General features: G+C 44.3%; 1 protein-coding gene across 1 annotated transcript in view; it reads left to right on the forward strand.

The window, feature by feature from the left end:
- Positions 1-16886, forward strand: part of PHF21B (PHD finger protein 21B) — a 56848-nt gene that overhangs the window by 23729 nt on the left and 16233 nt on the right. The window contains exons 4-6 of the mRNA XM_026864472.1: positions 4809-5159; positions 6960-7082; positions 11922-11973. Coding sequence (XP_026720273.1) covers positions 4809-5159; positions 6960-7082; positions 11922-11973 — 526 coding nt within the window. The remainder of the gene's footprint in view (positions 1-4808; positions 5160-6959; positions 7083-11921; positions 11974-16886) is intronic.

Genomic DNA, 16886 nt, shown 5'->3' on the forward strand with positions numbered 1-16886 from the left:
CTTTTTCTACCTTCTTTGTCTCTATGACAGCACGGGAGCGGCTCACCTGATTGGGATGTAGCTCAGGAAACGGGTTGCCCACGATCACAGTTGCCTTTGTCAGCGGTGACACACATCGGGCTCTCCCACCGCCGCCGCTCAGCGGTTTGCTCATCTCTGTGGTGCTCAACAATTGCTGCTCCCCAGAGCTGGAATGGAAACCTTCGGGCTTCCTAGAGGGACAGCTGGATGGAGCTTAACGATGTGGGATACACCCAAAGTTGTATTAGTCGCAGGAGCTGATCCCTTCCTGACGTAAAACTCTTTGAAATACATGAAACGAGGGGTCGCTGAGCAGGAGAGCGCTCTGCACAGCTCACAGGACTGGGCTCCCTGTGATATCCCCGTCTGAAGAGCAGCCAGCCCCCGCCTAGTGAATTCTCAGGGCTGGGAATATCTTCTTGAACACCGCGCTCACCTGCGGGCTATTTGAGAAGTACCAGGGATGTCTGAATATTCCCGTCTAAAATACATTTTTTTTTTCTGTTATTGTGGGTATCGAGGAAACTCAAGAACAACACGGGTTTGTGAAATCATATTCAAGAAGCAGCGCTCTCTTCTCCTGCATTTAGAGCCCCGGTAGTATCACATTCTGTTTTGACAGCTGTCAGAAGTTAAATGAAAGATATTTGGGGAGAGGAAGGCTGAGCTACAGGAGAATTGTTATTTGCAGCGCTCGCCAACAGTTGCAGTTTTCAGTCAGGAACATACATGCTGTCTGTTATTCTGTCTCTTTTCTTCTCCTCTGCTCAACTTTTGTGCCTTTTCTTTCTGCGGCTCTTGTCACGGGGACCGGCGCCGTCCAACCTGTGCACCTTCAGTGGGAAACGTCTGTTTGATTCCTCGCCTGTGAAATGCAGCCTGTGCCCTGCCCTAGTTTTTCTCCACTTTTTCTCCAGTGACTGTCAACTTCCAAACTCCTGCTAGTGCCACTGTCCTCCTTTCATCTCCCAAATTTAAGCTGCGGCTTTGCCGTGAGGAGAAGGAATTGATACTTGCTCTTCCCTTCATTTTTTTTCTTCCCAGCTGACACCATTTATCCTCACAGATTACTGTAGCAGTTTGGTTCTTAACACGAAACGCTGCTAAAGGTCCTTCATTTAGCTATTTACTGTGTTTAAATAAATACGCTCTCACAACGTTAGCTGAACTTGCCGGGGAATTTTCAGACTTAAAGACCGCGATACCTCCTTTGTGTCACACGGTGGCAGAAAACACCCGGCGTATGTTCTTGTGGTGGATCCTGTCGGATTATTTCAGTATGAAGCACTGCATAGAGAATATTTTACTTTGGGAAATGAAGTCTGTTTAATTGTCTGTGCAGGAAGAGCTTGTTTTATGGCGAAGTGATACACATTCATCCACCACTTGCAGAACGTGTGTTAAGGGCGTGTGTAGGATTCACTGAGGTATTACATCTGGCAGTCAATATATAGATGTAACAGTGCAGAAAAGATAATTATATAGCCGGAATATATATAGGCATTTAGTTTTAATTAGGCTTTTGATTAAATATAAAAGTGCAATTAAGAGTGACAGTTACAGTAGATCCTGGTAGACTGCATGACAGTTTTTGGCTCGAAAAGCTCCTGAGCTGATTTTTTTGTCAGACTTGATTTTTTCTAAGGATCTCAGTGACGGTTCTGTTGAATCTTTGATGTGAACTACTCCTTATTCTCTCTCTCTCTCTCTTACTCTGTATATGTGTGCTTATCTGTGTGTTTACAGTATTTCTGTTGGTAACAGATGTTACATTAATTGAAAAGAAAATTATTTTCTTTTAAGGAGAGACAATTAACATTTAGATGTTAGCCAAAGAACTAAGAATTAAATTCGGATTTTTTTGCCTCGGTAATACATTTTAACAGCGTTTTCCCAAGCTTCTCAGACTTTCTTTTCTGAATAATGATACTATTTCTGTGAACATGAAGCATGTGAGCATGAGTAGTTTGCTAACGGCTTACGTATGAGAGACTTATGTAAGTTATAGGAAGGAAAGGATATTATTATGAAAATTTAAAAGTAGGTATTCCAAAATGGCCCTTGTATGACTGACTCTGACACGGGCATGAACAAGTTGCTTTAGGTACCGTGTCTCCTATTGCCCCGAGCTGTTTATGTTAGAAGCCTTAGTTTTGCTGAATGTCTGGGCTGAGATGGGTTTAAACCAATCCTCTGTGCGCTACTTTGGAAAATAAGACCGTTAACTAATTATGTATGTGAAGCTAATTATAGGCTCCTCTCTTAAACAACTTGGCCAGGGTATTTGTCTGTTATCTTAACTAAATAAATCAAATAATCATTACATACAGTGATTGGATAGGGGGAAAAAGAGCAAAAACCTCTTTGGTGACAGTCGGAGTCCCGTGACTGTGGTTAGTCGTAGCTCAGTTGGTTTAGCATCATTCCACAGTGGGTCTGTGAGTCCTTCCAGCGTTCCCCCGAAGTTGTGAGCTGAACACAACAGCTCCTGCCTCGGTCACGAGTCTGAGGCAGGACCTCAGGCAAATCCCCCTCTTCGCTCTTCTTCGGCTCTGTTCCCTCTTTCACTTTCCACCTGCCTTGGTTGCTGACAGCTGCACCACTCCCGAGCAGGACTGTGCCTCTGATGCACGTTTGCGCTGCTCGTAGGTGTTGGGATCCTGCTGGCCCCTGAGGGACACGTTGTCCAGGCAGAAAGAGCTCGCAGTATGCGTGTTGCTGCACTTAATATTCACTGTGGGGACAAAGGGGTACGGCTCCTCCTTGACACTACCGAGGGTGATGGACACTATAGAGGATGAGCCCTGTGGGATGAGGCCGGGCTGGGTGGGGCTTTGGGCAACCTGGGCTAGCGGAAGAGGGGTGGGACTGGATGATCTTTAAGGTCCCCTCCAACCCAAGCCATTCGAGCGTTCTATGATTCTGTAATTTTCTGCACATCAGTAAATCCCCGCGTTTTCATTAAATTGCTTACTTAGGCTCAGGGTTGGAGTCAGCACATTGGAAGGGCTCCTGCAGGCTGCGGTGCGGTGACACAGGCAGCTGTTTCCCGTGTCTCTCTGTTACAACTTGTCATTTTGGTTCACAGTGTGGAAGGTGCGAGAAGTGACAGGACTAAATAAGCACAGAGGGAACCGACTGTTTTATCTGGCCGCGTTAACGAATAAACTGGGAGTGAAGTTAACTTCATGTGAAGCAGTTTAAATTATTTATTTTCGATCCTGGAACCGTACTTAATACGTTGTTAAGGCAGAGCCATGTTGACAGGATGACGTTAATTACGCCACTTGGAAACACGTCGCATTAGCTGAGAACAGTTGTGTGCAGCTATCAGTCATGGCTCTGGGTGAAGCCGCAGCCTTCCCAAACCTTGGCAAACTGTTTCCCCCTCCATCCGTGGAAGTTCCTTCTGCATCCACCTGCAGCTGCAAACTACCTCTTTACTTACAGTGACCAAAAAAAAGGCCTGGAGAGTCAGTCCTGTGAGGATCCAGGGAAGGAGCTGGGAGTGTTCAGGGTGAGGAGGAGGAGGCTGAGGGGAGCCCTCATCCCTCTCTGCAGCTCCTGACAGGACATTGCAGAGAGGCTGGGGCTGGGCTCTGCTCCCAGGGGATCAGGGACAGGACAAGAGGGAACGGCTGGAAACTGCCCCAGGGGAGGGTCAGGCTGGGCAGGAGGAGAAAATGTTTCCCAGCAAGAGTGGTCCGAGAGTGGAACAGGCTGCCCAGGGAGGGGGCAGTCCCCATCCCTGGGGGGTTTCAGGGCCGTTGGGATGAGCTGTGGGGGATGTGGGGTAGGGGAGAGCTTTGTAGAGTCGGGCTGAGGGTTGGACTCGATGATCCCGAGGGCTTTTCCAACCTGAGTGATTCTGTGAAAATACGAAGTTCAATGGTTGTGGATTTCTTTTCTTCCCCTCTCTATTTTTTCTTTTGGTCAGCTGAGTGATGGTGTGATTGATCTCCTCTCCATTAGACGTGGCACATCTTAAAAACGTTACTTCATTCACTGATCCGCCAGCATAAATGCCTACGCTTACTGTTCCTATAAATGCTTTCCCACAACCCCCTTAATGATTCAGTTCCCACTCCTTAATTCATAGCAAGAGTGTTGTGTCCTTCAGAACAGGAAATTACTGCGTCTGGGGTCTCCACTCTCTGCAAAGGCTTTGGCTTAAACATCCCTGCTGAGAACTGGATGGGGCTCGAGTAGCATTTGTATGGATGTGTGCTAATAAAAGTGAGGAATTGACTTTTCCTTCCCTTCTTGTTCAGCATTGCAATGAGTTAAGGACTCCAGAATGACCCAGCTGAGGAGCGCTGGGAATATATCTCCAAGTGAATGAATGGCTGGCTCCTTCGAGCTGCTACATTGCCTTTTTCCAGATGCTCCCGTTCCGTGGCTGATGCAATTGGGGATTCTACTGGGAGAGCGCACGTTTGCAGTGTTGCAAACGGAGAGTTGCAGTACAACTCCCTGACGGGAGGGGGCAGAGAGGGGGGATGAGTCTCTGGAGCCAAGGAATTAGGAAGTATTTCTGTGCAAAAGGGGCTGTTGGGCGTTGGAATGGGCTGCCCAGGGCAGGGGGGAGTCCCCGGGATCCCTGGGGGGGTTGAAGAGTCGGGCTGAGCCAGCGCTGAGGGATCTGGGGGAGTTGGGAATGGTCAGGGGGAGGGTCATGGTTGGGCTGGAGGAGCCTCAAGGGCTTTTCCAGCCAAGATGGTTCTATGATTATGTGATTGTTCATTACAGCCTGAGCTGCGCCTGATAACGTCTAACTCTGTTTGTAGGTTAGGCCAAAGACCCTGATTCCAGACAGCCTCCCCATCTCCCCGTGCAGAGACCAACCTTCCAAGCAGCCTCCTACCTTCCAGAAGGCAACCGTAGTCAGCATCAAAAACCCCAGCCCGGCCCTCCCGACTGCCAATAACACCGTCAGCCATGTACAGACGCCTAACAGCCAGTCACAAGGTGTCACCGAGTCTACAGCTATTTCATCACCTCTGAGCAGTGCAGGTGTGGCTTACGCCATCATTTCCACCTCCCCCAACAATGCAACTCCGATCAGCACCAGCGCAACTGTCTCTGTCGTCAACGATAGCATCAAAGTGCAACCACTCCTCATTAGTGCCGACAGCAAGGTGGGTTCTGCTTCTCACCACGGATTTTTTTTTTTTTTTTTTTTTTTTTGGTTATCAAACAGGGGAATTACATTGCAGATGGAAGCAGAATATTCCCCTGGGAGTGCACAGCCCTGTGCAGAGTGGTGTCAGTGGTTGCTTTTGAAGAAAATAATCAGAAAGCAATAGGAATATTCTTAAGGGGACGCATGGATGCTCATAGACATTAATCTGTGTACAAGCCTATTTTTTTTTTTTTGGTGGGAACAAAATGCATCGTTATGTAGCCTGACACTAATGGGACCGTATGATCTTCCATTTCCTTAAACCAATCCTCACTAATAATATCCCTGAATTCTGTGCAGGCTCAAATTTCCTATGGACTCCCTCTTCAATTATACAGTGATACTAGTTATATCGACTGACCCCGGGGGAGTATATCAAATAATCAGGCATTCCCTTCCACACTTTCGGGGAAGACCAGATGAAATGAGAGCTCAGGGTTTCGAACCTGATCAGCAGATAAATCAGTAGGAAAAAAAAAAAAATCAAGTTGTGAATTTCTTGTTTCCTCTCTGTACTGCTTTCCAGCTTTGAAATGCAAGAACTTCACCACTCTTACACCAGAAACAGATTCAATAAAGGCTGCCAGTGTACCCAGCACACATTCGCTGTAATTTGTGCTGGGATCCTGCTACTTTGGGTCTTGTTGGCAGCACAGGTTTTCATACAGTGCTAAAAAAGAATACAGCACCTAGGATGGCTCTTGAGGTAAATAAGAGCAGGCACCTCTTCCCCACTTCTCTAATATAATTTATTTTTCTCTTACTTAAACTGGCCGTTGGTTTAGAAAACCATCCTTTTTTATGCTCTCGACTCTTCTAGAGCGAGTTTATTGAGATAAAGTATCTAACAATTAACTAACATTGATTGAAAGTTAGCAACAAAATAGATCGAAAAGGCCCAGCGTTCAAATCTAATAACCTTCATCAAGAAGATGAGCTTGAGAAGGTCTTCTGTAGTCCTTCGTGAAGCTTTGATTGTGGGTATGAAGGCACGTGTGTAACTCTATGGTCAGAAATTGTCTTTCACGCCTTTTATTTTAATGGATTCTGAGATAACGTTACCTGCGCTGCATAAATCTTCATGTGGTGTTTTAGATATGAGCAGCTGCGTATGCTGACATACACGCATGTGTAAGAGGTCTGTGTAGTAACTCCTATCGTTCTAAACCAGAATTAATTTCGATTTAAAACACCTATAGTTGGTTTTGTTTATGCAAAACTGGACCTCCACTGCCCGTAACACCCTAACCCTGATCTCAGTTACACGGGTAGTACTGAGGAGTAACTTCCTTCCCATCCACGTGTGCTTACTCCGAAATAACACTGCTGTGACTGAGATCAGACCGTGCTTTTCGGTGGGTAGTAAACCCATCTCTTCTACCTATGTGCAAAATAAAATCAAAGGCAAGGCCTTAAAATCACTGACAGCGTGAGTGCTAAAGCCAGGCTGCTGAGTCAGCTCCAGAAGTCCTCTAAATAGAAAGTGTCCTAATTTTCAGAGGCACTGATCAAACGGCTCCCTTAGGCTGCAGCAGGTTTATAATGCACCGATAAAAATTAAGTTTTAGAAACGTAAGTATGGATTTAGAAGCCTAACCCAGGTACAACTTTTTCTAAATTTTTTTGGCTTGTGATTTGCTTTTGTTGTTTGTAGGGGTATCAAGTAACCCTTCAAAGAAGAAATCAAAGGTTTTGGGCAGAAAAAGCTGGTTTCGTATAGTGAATGCTCTTCTTTTATTTGTACATTTTCTTTTAGGTTATCATTATTCAGCCTCAAGTCCAAACCCAGACAGAAAGTAAAGTGGAGACAAAGAAACCTCCTGAAGAGTCAGCTCAGGGACCCCCTGCTACCAAAAAGAAAAAGGAGGAAAATCCAGAGGTGATCTTTTTTTCTTTTTTCTTTTTTTTTTTTTTCCTCAAATAAGTGAGCTACAGTCTGGTTAAGTTACGGGCACCGATTCTAAACATTTTTCTCTGTGTGTTTGCATTTACTGCATTTGTGCTCGTGGTTCTGCCAGCTGTTCTTCTCTGCCCAGTCACTGCAGTTGGGGTGATCTCCGCCAGTGAGGTGCTCGAATAAGTTTGGTTTGCATCATTCAAACCTCCCAGTGTCACCAGATGTAAGAATTGTAGCTCTCATAATAATCCAGGCGACTTGCGTGGCTATAGCTGTATTTCTTCTGAAAGGTGTATATGAGCTTATGATACTTTATTTTATCAAATATATACCGTCGGGTTTACAGGCTGCGTATGAGGTTGATTTAACGTTTCTTTTGTAAGATGAGCTTTTACGTCTTCCTTGTAATGAATCTTGCAATTTTTTAGATTGTATTTAACAATACAGTTTCTTGCCTTTGCTGTGTACATGAGGTTGATTTAACGTTTCTTTTGTAAGATGAGCTTTTACATCTTCTTTGTAATGAATCTTGCCGTTTTTTAGATCGTATTGAACAATACGGTTTCTTGCCTTTGCTGTGTACGTGTCTTCCCGCATGTACACGGATTCTTCCTAGTCTGAAATACATGAAAATTCTTCAGACTGGGCGAGAGAGTAGAAAGCAGGTTGAAGATTAAATCTCTTTAACGAACTGTATTTGTAGTGTAAAGTAAAAATATAAATCAGAAGCCCTTGTAGAAGTCGGGTTTCTCTTCACCAGGCATTTTGTTTTTCCACCAGATGTATCCACAGCGGGTTGTGTGCACTTTTGAGGCAGTTTGAGAGGTCACACGAACTGAATCTACTTCTGCTATGGGAAAGCTCAGCTCATCCGAAATCTTCACCTTACTAGTCTAGAAAATGTGTAGCACAAAAGAACCTTGGAGCTGTAGGTTCAGGAGGTTTATTACAGTATAAATTTATACTTGAGGAGTGTGGGTGGTCAGTTGTTTTACTTACCATTTTGAGGTTGGTATAGTTAAAACGGTGTTAAGGATAAATACTGGGGTTTAGCCTAGAATGTCACAGCTTTATGCAGAAGCACTGCAGAACTACATTTAGGAAACCTCCCAAGTTTAAAATTTGATCGTCATAGGAATCTTCATAGCAACCAAATGATGGGACTGTAGGGTCCTGTTTTGTTTAGGGAAACGCTTCCAAAAGATTAGTTATGGCGTAGCACCTTAGGGGCAGAAGGGCGAGTAGATCCTGCTTAAAAGCAGAATGCTAGAAAAAAACATCTCTTTTTCTTTGCCTGTATCTTATCCCCACAGAAAGAATATTGAGCAAAAAACTTCCGGAGAGATGCAGGAAGGGACCGTGGGACTGGGCACACTTTTTTTAGCGTAGCGTTCATAAATGTAATGAGCTTTTCATTAAATTGTTAACTAGAATATCCTGACTACCTGTTTTGTAACCAAGAACATTGCTCCTACCGTGTGTCTGGATGTCTTGGCAAGCACCATTTTCTGGGCAGGATGCTGAAGCTTTGCCCTTAAGCAGGACAGTTCTTTATTTTTCATAGATTTGTTCGATGGCCATAAATATCTAGGTCTAGAGTTAATTTCTTTTGTTCTTGGAAAGTAAACTTTAGTTGATTATCATGTATTTATGCAATTAGTGTAATTAGAACTAACAGCATAATTAGTGTAAATACATGTAATGACATAAATAGAACATGTAATTACAAAATGAAATGCTTTTGTAAAAATCTTTGTTTTGCCTCATGAAAAGACACACTGCGCATTTTTAAAAGCACTCGTGGCTTTTGAACAGATGAGTGAATTTAAAGCAAAGAGTAACGAAGATGCCATGATATTTTTAAAAAAGAAAATAGGCGGTCTGTGCACTTCTCTCCATACCTTTATTTATCTTCAAAGCACAAAACTGAGGCACGAGCTCCAATATGGCTCTGCGTGAGTCTTAGTCATGACAGGCTGGGATTTAACAAATCAGATGGAAAATTTAAAACAAATAAACCAGAAATCACCAGACTCACCAGTGGCCGGGAATCCCATATGCAGTTACCGAGTGTACCTGAACAAACAGAAAAGACTGAGGATAATTCTTACCTTTTGTTCCTCGCTCGGCTGTTCTGCTGGGAAGCTGGTTTTTGCTTAAAAGGAGCTGAGTTCAGCACAAAAAGAAAATGGGATTCTGCCCAAAAGTTTTTCCTTTTTTTAAAAAAAAAATCTATATTGGCAAAGTTTTCTCTTTCTGGCAACATTTTTCAGGACATTCTAGCAATCGCTGCCAAGAATGCTGGTTATTTAGCTCACAGTGGTTTTCATCCCACCTGAGAAGGACAAGAGAGACTCATTGCAATTGTGAACTATATGCTAGTGTTAGGCCTGGGCTGAAAATCTGGAGAAACTGAAGCCTCAGTTTTGTCTATTCCTGCACAGAGGAGAAAAAACAGACTCAGTGATATTTGAAAGAAAAGCTTTGCAGTGGAAGTGGTATTTTGAGCTGAATCCAACGAGCTACATGAGTGTGAAATAGCAAAACCCATAAAACCAAATATGCTGTTAATATAATATGCTTGTTAAAAAGAATACAGCTTCTACTGGGATTTTTTTATAAAAGGAACCATCTTTCAAATATCTATAAAAGCTAACCCTTCCTGTGTTTAATAGTGAGATAATTATCAAGTCCATTTATGAAGGCTCTTCATATGTTAAGCAAGTATGCTGTCATTACATTTAATTAGAGCTGTATTCAAATAATTTTAGCATGAAGAGAGGAAATTGTTTAGCAAGCATTCCAGTACTCAAATAATTTTAGTTTAGATGTCAGAAAATGTACGCTCCTCCTACAGTTTAATCTGGGGGCAATACAGGCTTTCCGCGCTCCGTTGGGAAAACACAATTGCACGTTCACCATTCCAACTTCCCGATTCTTTATCCAAATGTTATTGCCACTTCTGCTCGGAGCGGTGGGATGGATCCTGCCACCAAGTTCCCTTTTGGTGGGGGTGAAGTGAAACTTTTACTTCTGCTCAGTTGACTAATTTTCTTCTCGGATCTGCACGGTGGATCCCGGATCAAATATCCATCTTCCCCTTGAGGTGTGGGGCCCCCGCTGTGTCTAGCTGGTGTTTTAGACATGTGAGGAGTGAACCCTGTTGAAATCAAGGTCTGACATGCAAATGAAGACGTGTGCTTGTCATTACCACACTTCTGGAAGGCAGAAATGTGGCCTGAATATATCTAAACTGCCAGTGGTGAGATTCTACGCCACCATCTTTTAATCTACGGGGAGAGTTACGCACCAGGAGACTGCGGGAAGGAATATTCCTGTCTTAGGAGGTTGTTAGCTCACCTGTTCGACAAAGATATTGGCACGGACGTCCAATCCTGACCCTCAGATTTTGAAGCACCCACCCCACAGCTAGCTCTTTTAATTTAAAGAATGAGGATGTGCTTGCCTTCACAGTTTCACGGCGTGAAAAGTCAGAATTGCGAAGGAAATGGCAGTTCCAGTGACTTTCTAGTTGATTTTATCCTGAACTGAAATGAAAAATTGAATCATCAGGCTTTTCACAAAACAAGAAGGTCAAACTAATTTTGACTTGGAAGTGTTGAAATGTGTTCTCCTGACTCTTCTTTGATTGAAACAGAATGTTTTGACCTTCCACTGCTTAAACACTGTGGTTTAGTTTGACCTAAACATACACATTTTATTTGGGGCGAGTATGATATTTGCATCTTCTCATGGTCTTTGGATGCTTTATCAGAGCTGGAGTGTTGGCTTTGCTTGATTGGATATACTAGAGCTTGGGTTTTGTAGTCAGACTGTCTCTCCTGTGGAATTGCACCTCGTGAAAACACGATCCAACAAGATTGTTCAGCACAGCAGAAAGAGGAGAAGATCCCCACATTACCACAGATTTGACTCAAAACCAAGGAGTTCAGTTCCGTTTGGAACAGCACAGCAGAATTTGTTTCCCATCGAAAAGATAGAATAAAAGCTGCGGCAAAACTTTCCCTTCAAAGGAAAATTTTCCCAATGAAAAATCACTGACAGAAAATTTAGAATCTGCTCTAGTACTTGCCCTATTACTGCGTCAGCATGTTTTGAAGATTTGTCAGAATGAAGATGTATCTTGTGCATATATAGTGTGCAAGAGTTCTGAGTAATATTTTAGATCAGATTCCTCATTGCAAAACGAGTTCATCGGTGTCAGGAGATGTTTGTTCGCTCCTCATGGAGGGAAAATATTGGATCGGTGTACCTCTTCATAACCCATGCACACGATACTGCTCCTGGAACTTGGGAAGGGAAACTTCTGAAAGTGTTTTTGGGAGGAGGGGGACCTTCAGTATGCTTCAGGTGTCTTGTTTAGTGTTGTAAAGTTCAGTGGAAGCGTACCAGTGTTTTACTTCGGGCAGCTTGCTCACGTCCAATGAAAGCAGTGCCATGTCCGGATAGGAATAATAATACACAATGACTTCTCTAAAGAGTGAACTAACAAAGCAATTGATTGAATTAACTGAATTTTGATCATGCACTGTATAAAATCAGTAGTCATACAGCGTTGGCTTCGTAAGTCTCTGAACTGCTGAAGTTCGTGTAAGTCTTACAAGTAGGACGTGACTGACCCAGGCCTATCTGGGGCAGATCTTCAGTTCAGGTTCTTCTTCTTACTGTGCATTCAGATAAGGTACATTCCTAAAAGACCTTTACTGGGTTTATTCCGTCAATGCTAGACTTATTTATTTACTTACTTCTACCATGATTGTTGTAGTAGAAAATCTAACCGCTGTTTATTTTTTCCCTTAGAAAATTGCCTTCATGGTAGCATTAGGACTGGTTACAACAGAACATTTGGAAGGTAAGATGGCATATGTTGGTTTACAGGGCAGTTTTGGGGTGAAATCTTTTCTCTTGGCTGCTCTGCAGCTAAGAGGAATCGGTGATTCTGTCCTCTGAAGGGCGATGACAGATCAGGAGAAACGTGATCTATACACAGTTGTGCTTTTCAGCCTCAAAATAACGGGTGATCTTCCTTTGCTCTGCCTCCCGTCCCATCGCACAGAGCTCGAGGGCCTTGAGAGCTGGCTCTGTAGGCAGCACCAGCAGGCTGGGCACGAGCTGGCGTTTGGGCTCACTCGGTCACTACGGTCCTTTAAAGGATGTTTAACGACAATCAGGGAGGTGGTGGAGTCACCCTGAATGTTTAGCTGAGACGGGCCGTTGGGATGAGCTGTGGGGGGATGTGGGGTAGGGGAGAACTTTGTAGAGTCGGGCTGAGGGTTGGACTCGGTGATCCCGAGGGGCTTTTCCAACCTGAATGGTTCTGGGATTCTGTGAACTGGAGGATGCTGGTGAAGCAAAAAGCCTGCAAAGGCGCTGAGAAGCAGCGATTTGGTTGAAGAATCAGCGAGGTTCAGAGATCTTTATCCAGATCTTCCGTAGCAAGCACACCCTCTCCTCTTTCCCCACGTGGGATGGACTTTCATCTTTGGAGTTAATCCTCTCTGGAGTTCCACAGAATAAATCAGTGTCAGCTGACAACGATTCCTGATCACAAAAAACCCGTTAATGATAATTGACATTTACCATCCAGCCCATGGACCATCAGCAGCAAAGTACAGAGGAATTTTCCGTGCACTGAATTTGATTTCTGTGTGCCTTAGAGTCAGGCACGTGTTCAGATACCTGCCTGACTCTGGAGGTATCTCCCAGTTCACAGATTGATTTATTTTTAGTCAGATTCTCTGTGCTCCTGTTCCTCGGTTTTGGGACAGGTTGTGAATTAGGGAGAAAACAGCATCATAACTGTAAGGTCACTTCAGTAGATGCATGAGGTTTTCTGTGGGTCTTGCTGCCTTTTTTTCAGCTTTTTTCCGCTTTAAATCTGCATTTTAGAAAATCGTTTAATGTCCCAGTGACTGAGAATTTGAAAGCAGTTTAAAGAAACTTTAAGCCAACGGCCTTTTTAATCCCTGAGTGGTAATGGATTGAAATGGAAATTAAAAAAAAAAAAAAGCTACAGCAATTTTGGGAGAAGATTTCTAATCCAGAAAGTGCAAATGGTGACTTGTTCTTGTTTTCTTCGTCTAAGGAAAATAGGACAACATTTGAAATCACGCTGAAGTGCAAATTATGCTTACAACAGAGAGAACTTTATTTTGAATCGTTCTTTACCCTTTTATTTTATTGGAACTAATAAACTGTTGGTGTGGGTTTGATGCTTATGTTGCAAACACCAAGTCCCGCTCACTCTCTCCTGTTTGTTCTACAGTGAGTGCAGAGATGCACGTTTTGAACCCAACTGCTACAATACTCATCCTGCAGAATCAATTCTTACAGACAAATTCACTTTTTATATTCCTACTGCCTTTAAATAAATGGCTCCCATCAAGAGATCCCCTTCAGGGTGGATTTCTCTGTCAGCCCAGCAGCCTTTCCACCTCATGTCCAGAGAAGCATCTTTCCCCTTACTGGGAAAAGAGCTCTGGCCTACAGAGCCCGGGTGTGAGGCATCTTTGGAGGCTTTTGCCAGTGGATGAACCCAGCTGCTTCCACTGAGTGACATTCTGCAAGGTGCAGCTTTCCCTGAAGATAAATTGTCATTGCGTGCCCCAGAGAATGACTGTACGGGGTGTTTATTGATGAAGGCAGCAGCTTATTGAAGCTTTGCTTCCAACATAAAGCTATCTTCAAAATTTATTCGTCCCTGTCAAATGTATTACAGTTTAGAGGGTGGGTTTGTTTGGTTTTTTTTTTGTGTTTGGGTTATATTTTTTAAATTAATAAACTAAGGAATAAAATAGCCCAATTCAGCAACGCAGTGCATGGTTGTAACGTACTAAATCGCTTTCTCTAGCCTATTAGAACACCTTTTAGCATTACCATTGTGTTAAAAAAAGAAAAAAAAAAAAAAGAAGAAAGCTAGAAAGCAAAACTTTAAAAGAACTCTTTAGGTGAGGCCATCCTAAAAATACACGTCTTGGTTTACCGTAGCAAAATGAAATATTTCCATCTAGCTTACTGGAATGTTTTAATCAGTTAACCCAAATTTATTTTTACTTTATTAATCCCTGTTTTGAAATAATAGGCAACAGTTTTTAGCAGAAGTAACAAGTAACAGAAGATAGTATGCCAGCACACCCTTTTGTTCTGTCTTGGCGTGGCTGTTGACAGACCCGCTCTCAGATGGACATACTCCTTTTATCACAAACATGGATATTTTGTGTTCACAGTTTCCATAAATAAAGTGCTGACATTGTGCTCTCCCTCCCTGATGGCTGCATAGGGTGCAGCATGCCTGGAGCTGTTTCAGTTCATTACTCTCTCTCTCTCTGTCTCTCTTTCCATTTATTCTCACTGCTGTTAGTTCCCCCCCGCCCTCCCCAGCCTGTTTTTATCTCTGTACCATAGCGATGCCTCTTCCAAAGCTGCTTTCCAGGTATCTACCACGTGTGTGATTCAGACCCCATCAGATATTTCTGTTGCCTTGGTGAGAGCATGTACTGAAGAAATTCTCTCTTAAACCTGGGACCCGAAAGGGCAGAGCACTGCTGATCCATCACAGTCCTCTCGTGAAGATGCTTGGCCCAGTTACGGACACAGAAGGCTCTGCAGTGTCAGATTCTTTGTTTCTTTTTCTGGGCCAGTGAAAAGGCACGATCTTCTGAAAAGCTGAGCCTGGGCTGCCCTGTCTCCAGCTTTTTCCCTGCAAGGGTGCTGTGACGCCACAAGCCCTGGATTCACAGACCGCATAGTGTGGGTTTGTGAGCCTGGCTGCAAGAACCACGGCTCCAGCTCACCCTGTTGAAACCAAAGTAAAGAGTCATCAGAGGGCCACTTCTTCCATTTCTGTGCCAGCCTCAAGCCACGTGGTTCCTCTGCCCTGACACCTCTGTCACTGTTGGCCTCAGAGCATTCCCCACGCGAGAACGGACACATCAAGAGCAACCATTCCTCCTCTGGTGGCTCTGTGGCAGGCTGCTGAGGCCTGATTCCTCTTAGAGAGCACCAAAGGGTCTGGACGCTTCGGGATGGAGCTGGGACTTCCCACAGGGAATGCCATCACCGTGGGACAGAACCGTTGCCCATACAAGATCCTGGGGGCTGGAGCCTGCGTAGCACCGAGGATGTTACGGAGATGCTGGCAGGGGTTGCAGCCACGGTGTTTATTGCTCATCTCAGCGTGGCCTCGGCCCACACGTTTCTTGGGGCTGAGATTCTGCGTAGCGTATGTCTAGCTCCTGTCAGAGGGTGCCTACAGACCTGCCTGTGCTCTTTGAAGTGCCCCTGGAGAAGACACCTTCTGAGCCTGAGAGGTGACGTGTTCCTCTGCCAGTGGGAAAACCCAGCCAGAATATGCAAGTAGTTGCTCTTCTGTTTTTCTTGTCGATCCAGTTTCCTTCTGATAGATCCACCACTCCAAGAGTGGCGGCTTGGCCGGCAGCCTTTTGTGAATGAAAAATTTCAAATCGGTATCTTGGAACTCAGGCCAGTACAAAACCCATGCAAAGTGTTGGCCTCATCCCTAGGGACACCACATCCAAGACATGACTGACAGTACTGATACCATTTACCGGAGCAACGCTTGAAGGGGTCCGTGGGCCCTTTTACTCTGTGGGGAAGGGATCAACGTTTGGAAAGAGTGGCTGGAAACCAGAGCTGTGTCTTGGGAATCCAACTCCTATGTATCGTAAACATCCTGCAAGCCAGACTGTATCTTTCTGTTGGGTTGCAAGTGGGAGATGGTGCTCAATATCCTGAAGGCCATTTTCTGGTGCTGAGGATGTCCTGAACTCTTTAGCTCAGACGTTGATGAAAAATGCCAGACCTCTGCGGAACCAAACGGTGTTCTTAGTTCCTGTTGGGTGTGCTCCTGGTCCTCTGGGCTGAAGAGCTAGTGCTCCTGCCAGTTCTTCTCCTTCTGAGATTTACTTAGAGCGAGACAGAACAAAGGTATCACCGTCACAGGGGCATTTAGACTAACAGGATCCCTCTGGTACCTCAGTGCAAAGTCTAAACTTTGCCTTACAATATTGACGTACAAAACATTTTGGAATAGAGCATCAGCCCAGCTGTGCACACTTCATGTCACGGGGTGGCTGCTGGGCGGCTCTCCTTGTTAAAGTATGTCTGCTCGTACTTTATTATTAAAATGAAAAGTAAGCTCCGAAATAACACGGTTGTAATAATCTCGCCATTCCGAACTGACGTCAAGAGCTGGAGGAAGAAATTCCGTACGACGGAAATGAAATCCTAGCTCAGGTCAAAGTAGCATTCGACCTGCAGGTCTCAGTGGTCGAGGGATCCGCTCCCCCTCTCCACGTGTGTTTACGGAAGAGGGCACGTGCCTAATCGTTTCTAAATCCTCAGCAGGTTCCGTCTGGAATAGGTGTTCCCGTTTAGCGGGAGGGAGCTCTCTCGTGTTTCACCGTTTTCTGAACAGGGCTGCAATTTGGTGAGCTGCTTTTTGCGCTGCTGTTTCCAGTGACACCAATACATGTACGGCGCGTAACAACATTTTGCGTGCTCAGGATCATGAGGTTGTATGTTTTTAGGTGGATAAATCATCACTCCCTAGTTAGAACCGAATCTAGCCGTGGCATTCTGGCCGTGCTTTTCTAACCTCTGCAGAGAAAAAGTAATGTAAATGCAGTTTTAAAGGATTTCTGTGTTTTCATCTGATCTGAATTACAAGGCTTAACTGCTGTAGATGCTTCATTTTTGTTAAGAGCAGACAAGGATAGCATTTTGAAAGCTCTCTGTTGATGCTTG

Source organism: Athene cunicularia, assembly GCF_003259725.1.
Source record: "Athene cunicularia isolate RWA chromosome 1 unlocalized genomic scaffold, athCun1 chr1_part2, whole genome shotgun sequence".
In the NCBI taxonomy this organism is placed as follows: domain Eukaryota; kingdom Metazoa; phylum Chordata; class Aves; order Strigiformes; family Strigidae; genus Athene; species Athene cunicularia.